The sequence below is a fragment of the Lytechinus pictus genome, chromosome 1, assembly GCF_037042905.1.
Source record: "Lytechinus pictus isolate F3 Inbred chromosome 1, Lp3.0, whole genome shotgun sequence".
Lineage (NCBI taxonomy): Eukaryota > Metazoa > Echinodermata > Echinoidea > Temnopleuroida > Toxopneustidae > Lytechinus > Lytechinus pictus.
Window position 1 is genome coordinate 12,875,644 of NC_087245.1, and position 12,788 is coordinate 12,888,431.

At 36.3% G+C, this 12,788-nt stretch overlaps 1 protein-coding gene across 1 annotated transcript; it reads left to right on the plus strand.

Moving 5' to 3' along the window:
• Window positions 1-500: 500 nt before the first annotated feature.
• Window positions 501-9,486, plus strand: LOC129263528 (shiftless antiviral inhibitor of ribosomal frameshifting protein homolog). The gene is made up of 6 exons (XM_064096347.1): window positions 501-752; window positions 3,181-3,228; window positions 3,764-3,934; window positions 4,782-4,933; window positions 5,709-5,856; window positions 6,393-9,486. The coding sequence occupies exons 1-6, from the start codon at window positions 732-734 to the stop codon at window positions 6,636-6,638; spliced, it is 786 nt and encodes a 261-aa protein (XP_063952417.1). The 5' UTR covers window positions 501-731; the 3' UTR covers window positions 6,639-9,486.
• The last annotated feature ends 3,302 nt before the right edge of the window (window positions 9,487-12,788 follow it).

Sequence of the window (12,788 nt, forward strand, 5' to 3'; positions counted from 1 at the left end):
AAAGTGGGGGGCACAGGGAAGAAAGGGCACCTTTTTTCTTTCGAAAAAAGCACTATCTTCAACATGGCCATATGCAGAAATTTTTCGCTGGGGGGGGGGGGCATCACGCGTAAACTTTTAGGAAAAATATTAAAGCGAGGGAGCAAAGCAACCGAGCTTATCATAGAGGCACTTTTGCATTTTGTTAAGTGAAATTGTTGGATTTTGAGCATATTTTTGGTGCTTTTCGGTTGTGAAAATCTGCAGTAAATGAATGTGAGTTTTCAAACTATGGGAGGGGGGCAATTGCCCCTCTGCCCCCCCCCCCCCCCCGCTGCGTACGGCCATGATCTTAAAGTAAATAAAAAATGACTTCTTTACCCCACTTACGTGACTCATGAAACTTTAGGCACGTCTGAACAGAGTTCAGAAAAAGTGAGAGAGATGGAAACTTGTCGTGAAGCAGATGAGAACAATCTCGGTAGTGCCAATGGTTGACAAGAGCTGGCGCTATTGCTCTCAATGCATTATACTTTTGCCCCTCCCTCCTTTTGGTATTCCCCACTAAAGTCCCCAACGACATTATACATCAGGCCAGGTTCAAGGTAGGTACGACTGAACGGCACCAATGGCCAACCAAACTGTTGTAGGTATGCTACACATATTTCACCACATTTCCAAACATGTTCCTAGCAGCCTCGCTTGCACAGCAGATTGATACATTGTCTGAATTACTTGTGAGTTGAGAAATCATGGCCGAGAATGATCAACGGGTATGTAAATGTTATTTACATGACGAACCAAAAAATAAGCATTAATGATATTCTTATTCATGTTAAAGTCGTATTTTTTTATCATGTGTTGCAGGCCCAATGTTAATTATCTATACTTGGCTTAATGTGTGACGTGTGATAGTATTTGGCACAGACCTACAATCCTACATTGATTTCCGTGATATTCGTACAAACATGACTAATGTCAGAATTTTGTATAGATCTTCAATTTTGAATTTTGAAATTGAATTACAAATGATCTCTCCCCTGTCTCTACTAGGAAGAGGGGAGGAGTGGAGGGAAGGGAAGAAAGATCCAAATAGATTTAGAGAGTGTAGGAGCGAGAAAAGAGAGAGAGGGTCGGAGTGAGAGAAGGGGAGCCAAAGAGGGGAGCAGTGCGCGGGGAGGGGGGGGGGGAATGATGGTAATGATGAGCGCTCTGGAAGTGAAGAAAACTGAAGTATGCCAATAATTATGGAGAGAAGGGTATAGGAGGCACGGTCATGATTATGGTCGGGATGCAGAAATAGGCGAGAGAGAGAAATAGATATATAGACGATGGAGAAGAGGATAGGGCCTATTACAGACATGATACAGTTAGGAGGGGTACTACGGGCTAAAAATAATTATGTCTAAATAAATAGATTAAAATCGAGCAAAATGCTTAAAATTTCATCAAAAATGAAGTCGTTTAATTTTAAAGTTAAGCAATATTTTTGTGAAAACAGTCATGCCTATTCATTAAGTGGGCTGATGGTGTCATATCCACACTTTCCATTTTGTATGTTATTACATGGAATCATATCATTTTTTCATACATGTTTGAACGATTTGTCTCTCTTATACTCAAATAAGTTGCAGCAATGAATATTTGATGCATTGAATCAGTTGTCAATAATGTTTTCTGTTCTTGGTGGAAAAACATAAATAAAAATAAAAGAACAAGTAGGGATATGACTATCAGATTGCTAAATGAATATTTATAAAGTTTGAACTGTTTCAACGAAATAGTGCAGATCTTTAAAATATCATAACTTTGTCATAAGTGTATAATTTTGATCAAAATTGTTTTCTTTATTTGTTAAACATATGTTCAGCCTGGAGCAAAACACAATTTGACGAGAGTTTCAGAAAGAGAACGAGAGACGAGCGGGCGGGGGGGGGGGGGGGTGCAAAGATGAATTCAGACAATAAATCATCATTTAGTGGAACAAGGTGATTCTGAAAATGAATTTTACTTCAAACATATGCCCATGAAGACACAGATTCATATACGTGAACACAAAGTTGGCCAATTTCTTCGTAATTTCGTGCACCAGTACATTTTTAAGGGGTTCACTTCAAGTTGTCAAAAATGTTGTTCTAGTCGACGAAAAAGGTTGACACTAGACTGTATTGAGGTTTGTCGATTTGATAAGTAAGCAAAAAAATAAAAATAAATAAATAATATGGATAGATAAAGATATCTAATAAAGGCTTTCAAGTCCAAAAATGGTTGACATTTAGGCGCAGGAAAGGAGGGGGGGGTTCTCTTTTGTACGTCATTGCTAGTCTAAAAAAGTGATTTTATTTTTTGATACAGCCACAATCAATTTCTTATTGTGATTCAAATTTCACTATTCTTTTTTTTAAATATAATTCTCCTCATTTCCTGCCAATCATATCATCCAGATTACTCCCCTGCGGAAACATAGGGTGCATGCACAATGATCATGGTGCTTTTTGTAAACAAAAACGTTCAGACAACATACCATTATGATGCATTTTCTAATAATAATCTTGTCGTACATTTGCGTATAAATAATTAAATCAAATTAAAGGGGCACTCCAGGCAGAACATAAAAATAAAGATAAAGAAAAATCAGACAAACACCTGCCCCCCCCCCCCCTCCGCCTCAAGTTTCAATTAACCTCTGCTGGGAATTTGGAAACTCCCAGTTTTATAAAGACACACATTATGTGTGTCATACAAACAGATGGCCAGACAAATTGAATCAATACCATATATGATTCTTCAAAAATACAAATGATTTAATTTTGATATGAAAGAATGACAAGGCCGCCCTTTTTTCACCTGAGGTGACACAGAAAGGACTTTGTTATGCTCAGAGATTAATTAGGTTTACTTTATGCCAAAATATAAACTTGCGGTCTATTTGCATTTATGAATACAAATAATAAGACCATACAGAACTGATATATAACAATGTGTTTTTTTTGGGGGGGGGGTGGGTCGGGGAGAATGACAGCAGTTGGTAGGTTTATATCAATCAATCTTATAATTGCTCTTTTATTTTTTTTTTATGTTTATACACATGCTTAGGCATATCAAAACAGAAGAAGAAGAATCTAGTTCTGCAGCCTATGATGAAGTTCATGTTTTTAAGAGATTAAAGGAGAACATTTCTATTATTTTTAATCATTATAGACACATCGCATCGGTAGAGAGCGGATAAAATATCTGACAGATGGCCAGGTTAGTGATATTTTACTTCAGCAGATATGCACTTTTCTTTTTCTTATCGATGGTGCATCCAGGTTTGATAAAATAGTAATGGGTTCATTTGAATTTAGACGATTTCTTTAGAATTTTTACAAGCAAAAAATAGGAGGTAGAAAAGATGGCTGGCCCCAATAATTGAAAAACAAAAGAGGAGAGCTTCATATTTATGAGTAGAAAAGATAGAAACAATGGCCCGCATTCACCAATTAAGGTGGATTCGAAAATTCATTGAATCTGCAGAATCCACCTTTGTGAATCCAGGTCATTGGGGTTTGATCATATTAATCTTAATGTTGATCATCCTGTTAAAATATCTCGTTATGCTTAAAGATAAAACACAAAGAAAAACAATTAGCACACAAATCGCAGACACTGTACGAAAGTGTGTTCTCAAAACATAAATCCATTCTAAACTTATTTTCGAGGTTTAAACATTCATTGAAACGTTATACATCTGCTGTTTCGTCACTCTCATATTTAATTTGGCTTAATGTTAAATTTACTGCAGCCGGATCAGAACAAGATACGGTCAATATGTCGGGCAATCTCGACAGAATGTAACTACACCAGGGTAGACTTCAATGTCCGTGATAACGGAACGACTGAGTTCTTTGTCAGGGGAGCCGACGATAAGATGGAGCTTGCTCTTAGGTTAATACATCTGAGACTAAAAGGAAGAGTGAGTATTAAAAGACTGCCAATCGTGTTTCCATGGAAATTATTTTGATAAAGAATTTTAAGCAATTGTGTCTATCATCCAGAAGTAGAATAGAGATTTATGACCCATTGATTTAACATAACTGATATGTAAATTACTCTCAGTGTTTTACTATTGTAAAATAATTGTCCCTGGACCGAAATAAGGAATTTGATGGGACATGAATTTGCCGATCTCCGGGCCTATATTTTGATGTTTTTTAAACTTCACTCTAAAAATATATTGGGTAAAAATGCTTCATGAGGGTAATTATGTGTCCAACCAACATTGGACATTTCTTTTGGGCATTTTTATTTATCCATTTTAATGAATATTTTGCCCATTCTAAAGTAATTGCTGCTTATTTTTTTTAACCTTACTGGACAATATGCTTCCCGCATTGGGTAAAACACTGCCCCAAATTGGTTGGACACATAATTAACCTCGTGCTGGTTAAAATTTTACCCAATGTGTTTTACAGTGTTGTATCAGTTTTAAAGAAGACTGAAAATACAATGTCTAGTGGTTAAAATAAACATGTCCATAGCTTTGAATATCAAGAGACAACACTGGGGAACTATTTCATGAAAGCTGTCAGCACCATAAAATCCAACAATCAGTGCAGTACTTCGATTAGATACAATCATGTGCTCCTTCCTCTTCAGCCAATCACAACCATAAGTTGCCAATCGAAAAAAATGTTGGGGGAAATGCTCCCAAAGCTTATTAAAAAATTCCCTTGTTTCCATGTTCAAGAAATTATATATAGGCGAACGGATGAATTGAAGTTTGTCTTAGTTTCAAAATGAGTAAATATATTATCTGGCAGGATGGCGGACAGCCCCCTCCCGAGGTAGTACCATTAACTGTAGAGAATATCAGGAGACACAACAGGAATCTAACAGAAAGAAGACAGTTCGTATGTGGAGCTTGCCCGAAGATTTGGTTTAAAAAAGTGTTCAGCTACAAACCTGTTTCACGGTAAGAAATAATCGTCTTTGTTCAATATAATACGGCATAATTTCCAAATACGCTAAATTCAAATTAGTACTTTTAATTATAGGGCAAAAAGCAGGCCCCTATATAGATTAGAACTTGTACGAAATATCGGATCAGGGGGAGGGGGATAGATGGGGGTCCACCCCTGGATTACACGACAATTAATGAATGTGGTGATTATGGGGGAACAAAGAAGTGCCCCGGATTGTAGTTAACCTTTTGATAATTTTCTCTCTCTCTCTCTTTGTTTTTTTTTGCTTGTCAATGATTGAATGAAAAATGTAATTTTGAAATATGTTATTGCCTGTCATTTTTTTTTAGATTTAAGTAATTTCTAGCCCTATTTTTTTCTCAAAAAGTCAAATTGCATCAAACGATTCTCTGCCCCAATCTTCCCAATCAATAATTATAATTATTAACTTGGGGTAAGGGTTCATATTAGACTTAATAATGAACATTTTCTACATTCTAGTTGCCATTATTTGATTGGGATCATTTATCAGTAGGTCCCAATTAGTTTGTCAGAGCCTTGTCGATGCATATGAATATTTTGCATAGCGAACGTATCCACCTTGTTAGGTGCTCAAGGCGCTCCTATATTCTAGTCTACCGATTCCGGTGCTCACAGTTCACAGCTTTTTGAGGAATTACTTCATACCGGTAATCTTTTACCTTACCTGGGTTGAGTGCAGCACAATGTTGGTAGATTGCTTGCTCATATTACCACATTTACCAAGCATTATCTATTTTTTTTCAGGTGTGCTCAATGTCATGTCCGTTATGATCCTATTCCTCGTGGTAGTGAATTTGGACATGGTTACTACAGGTGTGGACATTGTGGAAATGAATTTACAGGACGGGCTACTGCAGGAGTTCCAGCACCTTGTTTCGTTTGTGGAAGAATGGTAAGATATTTTAATAACCAAACACTTTTACGAAGATACGTTGCTAGCACTGTCATTTCGGCGAAACTGACCCCCCGACCAATCAAATATAATTATTGGGGCTTTTCCTGTAGCATAACAGTGAAATGATTGTAATCTTTGTATCCTGCTTTCATCCGGGGTTTTAATCAATACCTTCTCTTTTCGCTTTTCATCAAAATGTACACCTGCTCTTCAAACGAAAGTAAATCAAACAATGACGAAAAGGAGAATATCGCGGCAACACCAGAAAAGGACATGGCCGTACGCAGACGTGTTTTCGGGGGAGGGGGGGCCAAGACACCTACATTTTTAAAAACTAATCTTGAAAGTAAGGGAGCTAAGCGACCGAGATTTTCATGGGGGCATTTTTGCATTTGATAAAGAGAAATTAAAAAATGTAAGTTTTAAAATTTTCGGGGGGGGGGGACTTTCCCCTACACCCCCCCCCCCCTGCGCTGCGTACGGCCATGGAAATGATATTGTTTATGTTTTTGCATTTTTCTTGATATCGGCAGTGTTTGCCCTTGAGAATCGGACCGAAGCCCGAGAGGAATCGACCGCAGGGTGGTGGTCGTCATGCCTGTGAGATGTGTGATAACGGTAGGATCCGACCATGTCCATCTTTCAATCAATTCCCTGTCGTGAGCCAGCGCCATGAAAGCACCGGGTCAACAGTATCTACCTTTCTCACACAAGCCTCAGAACTTTCCATCGATTTCGTAAAGGGTCAGGAAACTGTTGATGAAACACTCCCAATGTAATGCCCACGTCCCTCCGATTCCTAAAAAAAAATGCATCGTCCCCTAAATTTTCTGAAAAATGTGTCCGTGTTTTTTGTTTTGTTTGCTTGTTTTTTTTCTTGCAGTACAAGCCTCATCTTCTCTCTATACATTTTTTTTGAAGCAATGGCGTCGGTTTTGAAGAAAATTGGCTCACTTCCTGTTATGTTCCTTCTGGATAATGAAGTCTTACTTGGATATAGCGATATTCATGATTAATTTGCAACATGTTATACAATTACTTTGAAACATGAAATACCTATTAAGTTCATATTTTCCGAAATTCTATATTTCGAGTTTATCACTACACCCCATGACTATACCCCAGTATTCGACGCAGAATAATATTAGACTACATAGACTAAGAAATGAAATAAAAATTAGTATGTGCTTTGAATAAGAGTAAGTATACAATGTCCCATTTACATTCCCATTCGTTGATTATTTGGCAAATGAAGTTCGTTTGTTTTGCGGTCTTTTGGTCTGAATCTTTCAAATGTTACCGTAAATTCGGTTTAAATGGGAGGTTGATACTGCCCTATTTTATTGTTTAACTGCCATATTTATGACAAGTAAGGGTACATGATTGTGAATTACAGCGATGTTACCATTTCAACATTATGTGTGGGCCCTACATTTTTTTTATTATTATCATCATAAATCATTAATAAAGTACATACACTCGGCAAAAAAAGTTCTTGGACACTAAGAAAAGTTAAAATATTCCATATAGATATATTTGATGAAAGGCAAATTATTGTATGTCATCATGACCAGACAATATACCTCTTCCAGTATGACACGACATTTTCATGTGAACGGTCATGCATGGGTGGTTAAATGCTTTAAACAATAGTAATGTCAGTAAAAGAAAATTGCAAGAAATGGATCAGTCAGTGCATGGCTGGTTACAGGCATTAAACAATAGCAATGTCAGTAAAAGAAAATTGCAATAAAACGATCAGTCATTCTTTCAGTTGTGAAAGTTTATGTGGCATAAATATCCATTAAATGATAAAAGCAAATTTAAAGTCAAATACCACTCTTATAAGAGAAGAGAAGTTATCCACCTTGGATGCATCACTATTCCACTGGAATTTTAAGTCAAAGTTAGTCGATGACTGAAAAAAATGTCAAATTTCAGTATCTTGGCATAAGCAAAATAAAATTCAATATCTCGTTTGTCCACCCTGGCTCTGACTGAGTGTACCACATCGACGTCGCATGCTTGTCACATGTCGGCGAATTTGCACTGGGGTGATGTTGTCCCATTCTTCCAGGAGATAACGCCGGACACCTTGAAGAGTGTCTCCTGGTTGAATTCTTTGATTGACCGATTTTCCTAGCTGATCCCACAAGTGTTCAAATGGGTTCATGTCTGGTGATCGAACAAGCGGGTCATGGATCCAAGCGCTGAACATTGTGGTCATCCAGAAATCTTTGGACAATGTTCGCTCGATGGGGACAACCCCCTGTCAGCCTGTTGAAATCGTTGAATGTATGCCTACAGGATGGCCATGATCATAGCATTTGAATGGTCCATTTCTTGCAATTTTCTTTTACTGACATTTCTATTGTTTAAGGCATTTAACCACCCATGCATGACTGTGAACATGCAAATGTCATGTCATACTGGAAGAGGAATATTGTCTGGTCATGTTGACATACAATAATTTGCCTTTAATCGAATATCTATATGAAATATTTTACGTTTTCTAAGTGTCCAAGAACTTTTTTTGCCGAGTGTATATAGTTTCTATTACCATATTCTTCGTTGTTGACGTATAATTATTTCTGATTTTGTGGTTTAGGTTTGGGTGGGCCTTTGTAATTTGGTTTTGAAGATTTCAGAGCTTTTTGAAGTGACAAAAATTGATGCATTCGATTTTTTCTAGATTTTCAGTGAACCGCTTCCTTCACTTTTGTGTTTCTTGGACAACCTTTATCTTTGAGCAGATGGACTTTCCATTTTATTATTTTGCCACCCAATATATTGATTCTATTTGAACGCAAGTTCCGTTTCATAAAAATTGTTTTTAATAACTAACGTATAGAATCAGTGGCTTACTCGTAAACTCAGCGTCCAAAACATTCACTTGAGCTGCACCCCTTTCTCAACATCTAACCCCGGGGGCCAGCCCTGAAATTTTATCCCTCCAATATTTCGGTACCCATAACTTCAATCTGTCGTTGTCCATTATGATTATTTGTTTTTTTGTTTTTTCTCTTTCTCTCTTTTTTGTACGTCTTTCTTTGTTTTCTTTTTTTTCTCCTCCATTTCCCCGTTTTACGCCCTTTCAGACTGGTAGTTGGCGCACGTGCCCCTTAAGGGGCTTTCACAATTGCTCGTACGATCGTTCGCGATCATTTGGTCACAATATACATGATGTTGCACAGAATCGCAACGGCTGTAAGCGGTCGCACCACCAATTGTGAAAGGGGCTTTAGTTAGATACTGGCTTCAATTTTGCTTTCTATCAATTACCCGACATCATTCCGTAGTTAATAAAGTAGCAAGTAAAAAAGTGGTATAGTTCATCATTTCATATGCGTTTGCAAAACTACAGAACGTAGATTATTCTAATAGTAGTTTAGAAGATATTTTATAAACAGTAATATTTCAAAGGAGATAGTTTATGATAGTAAAGCGAGACCTTTGTCAGCATTCATGTTCTATACAACTATGGTACATGTATATTCTTTATTGTTTTCATGGTGGCATTTTGGGTAAAATGGTCGAAATATTTGATGTTTGTGACTATTTAATAATTATCGTAAGTTTGCCTAATTTTTGAGGAAATAAAATGTTCAAACTATCATCAGATAAAAATTTGTTTGTGTTTTGTTTAGTAACGAAAAAAAAATGAAGGCATGTAACAAAAATATTTGTTCACAGATGACACTTAAAATGTCTAAGACCCCGGGGTCTAGAAAAGGATACACATGGTAATCTTTCACACATTCTCCCTTGGTCCAGATTGGACCTTGTTGTTTGGAAGTGCCCTTTCCCAAAGCTAACACAGAGGGCACATATCTCCCAATCTTTAATCAGCGCCAATCTCTCATCTTCCCTGGGGAGGGAAGATGAGTGGATTGGCGCTGATTAGAGATTGGGAGATATGTGCCCTCTGTGTTAGCTTTGGGAAAGGGCACTTCCAAACAACAAGGTCCAATCTGGACTACTTCTCCCTTTTCCCCACCCCCATGCCCATGGAATACTTCATTGAATCCTCCCCTCCTCCTCTCCTTTTCGATTCACCAGCGGTTCATTGTAACGAATTATTTCATTATCTTTATTTCTTTGTATTTTTTTTATTCATTAATTTTTTCTCAACATATTTTGATCTTTGCATCTTTCTCCTCACACTTTCTATTGACCCTATCCCGTTCCTACACTAACTGTGCGTGGTATTGACAATGGCCCAAAGACAAAACATTTTTTAAGTTAAGTTCATTTAAGTTCATTTTATTTGTCTTCCAACTTTGAGTTTGAATACATGACAAACATATAAGTGTGTATGAAACAATGAGCAGAGTACATGATAAAACATACAGGTTTTGCCTGTAACAGAGTATGCAAAAAAAAACATTGTTTTTTAAATACATTATACAGCTTAAGACAGAAAAGAAATAATTTTAAAGGAAGACGAGGAGACCTAAGTGAAGCAATGCTTGTAAATTAAGGTTCCTCATTATGAATTCAAAGAACATTGGATAAACAACAAATAAATGGCAATATAATATAATATGATAACTAAAGAGAGAGGAGGGGAGACAAATAAAACTATGAAATAAGTTTTATATAAATATTATTTAAAAGCATTGGTGAGTTCTGATAAAGGATAGCCCGTCCTCACATGAGAAGTGGTTTTATATTGTGGCGTACAGATGGGGGCTTGGGGGCTCTTGCCCCCCACAAAAAATGTCACGACCAAGAAAAAAAAGAGAAAAGGAAATAGCGAAGGGTAAAATGTGATCTTTTTTCTTTTTTTTACTATATTATGTCAAAATCTATCACAAAATGTTATTTTTGTATTAAAAAATGTATAAAAAAAAATGCTCGCTCGCTTCACTCTGACTTTTTTTACACAATAAATTTTACCAGATACGCCATAAATCGCCCCTTTCAGTATATTTGGCGCATTACACCACTGGTTTCATAAAAAAAAAAATTTATATATAGATAATTTATGTTGATCTGGCACCCGATTAAATGAATTTTTAAGCAAAATTGCAAATTTAGCCAGTAAAAAGCATATTCTCCACATTTGAACGGTTTTGAGACGTAATAATACAATTGTTCTGTGCCCCATTCGACCAGGGTTGAATGGGAAACTTCTTTTGATTAATAAAAATGAAAACAAATTAATAATCTAGCAATGGAATAGGGGGGGGGGTTACCAAAGCTAAAAATAAGTTTAATTTATAATTAATTTCAATAAAGTAAAATAAAATTCAACAAACAACACAAAACACAATCAGAATCTTTCAGTCTATTTCAAAGAAGGCTCTTAACCTCTCTTTATTTTTCGATTAAAGATAAGTGGTATTCAGTCAGTCCGCAAGCCCTGAAAAAGTAGCTCCTTTTATCCAAGTGATATTCATGACTAGAGGGTTTTTGCATAGTTAATGAGCTTGGTGCGAACCAAAACACCTCTTTTTATTCGGCCATTGCTGCTCTAAATATTGACAAAATTTCATGTTTTTTGGTATCTTTGTAAAGAAGAAGAATCATTCTTTTAGGTCATGTGTTTGGATTTTTAAAAGAGTGTTGTAATATAGGAAAAACTTTTGATCTAAAACATGAAACAAAATATTTTTTTTATGCAACAAAAGTTGTTGTTTTCACACTTAATTTCTGTTTGGGCACAAATGATTTTTAGATCATGATAAAGCTGAAGATCTAAGCTTTAATATGATATAATTTTTATAAGAAGATGTATTTTAGATGGGTCAGCAGCCAGCTTTTCATAGGCCAAGTACATTTTGCAGCTCAAAAACAAGAATACTGCGCTCTGATTGGTCATAGAGACCAGTAGACAACACACCCACGCAAATTCCAATGTTCCCCTCACTGGGCCTCTGCAAGGTCACACTCACCATGTGGTAATCTCTTCAAAATACCCGCGCCTGTTTGTTTTGAAAACAGTATTCAGCCAATCAGAACTCTGGATTTTATGTTACTCAGAAATTTCAGAAATCTCGTCTTGCATCTTGATGGACAAAGCTGGCTGCTGACCCATCTAAAAGATGCCACATATCAAGAGTGACATTGTAAGAAAGTATAGAGTTTGAGCTTTCTGATGATATAAATAATGTTGGTGCCTAAAACACAAAATGTTGCACAATTTGCAAGTGAAAACAGAGGAAGAAAATTCTGTTTGATGCATCTTTTCAGGTAAAAAATTCACTTATTTATCAAAATATTTCATTCAAAAGAAATGACTAATATAAAAGAGTAACATTTACTCTTGCCCATGGTACAAAAATAATCAATATTACGCAAGGAGAAAGTGGTTAAATTCTTTGAGAAAGAAAGTCTCACAATTCACGAGGGACATGAATTCAGCCACGAGAGGACTTGGATAAATCTCGCTCATTTGCTCATTAACACAGGGGCTTGCGGACTGACTGTATTGTAAGATCTTTTTTTAATAACATACAGTAGCAGAAAGATAAGATATTATTTCTTTCAATGGATGGAGAGGAAATGCTTTCAGGAAGTGAGACTGTGAATCCAGTCAATGCACGTCATTACGCTCTAAACCGTCAGAATTTCGTTTGTTTTCATTTCGTTAAAAACCCGGTCTTAAACTTTGGTTAAGATTCAATAAAGTGAATACGATTGGATATTGATTCTCAAATTTCAATCAATGTGTATTCAGTGCGTGATATCTTCTTTTTCATTAATTAAATCTTCGTTAAATGCACTCGTAATGTAGTCACTATACAAGCACTGTAAGTGCTAAATTAGCAGTTCATTTTTTTTACAGTGTGGTTATCTTGCTAGTCTCTACGTGATAAAATCCATTTTGCCCTTTTATTCGTTTTTCTTTTTATCGTAAGGCTATGTTTGGTATTGCATAGAAATTATTTCTTCATTGCTGTTATATAATCATTTTATCAATAATC

Excerpts from the sequence above, each read along its gene's own strand:
- LOC129263528 (XM_064096347.1), top strand. The coding sequence starts at position 732 with ATGGCCGAGAATGATCAACGG. Across the intron at positions 3,935-4,781 it reads ATCTGAGACTAAAAGGAAGA|GATGGCGGACAGCCCCCTCC; the intron begins GTGAGTATTAAA and ends ATTATCTGGCAG. Across the intron at positions 4,934-5,708 it reads AGCTACAAACCTGTTTCACG|GTGTGCTCAATGTCATGTCC; the intron begins GTAAGAAATAAT and ends ATTTTTTTTCAG.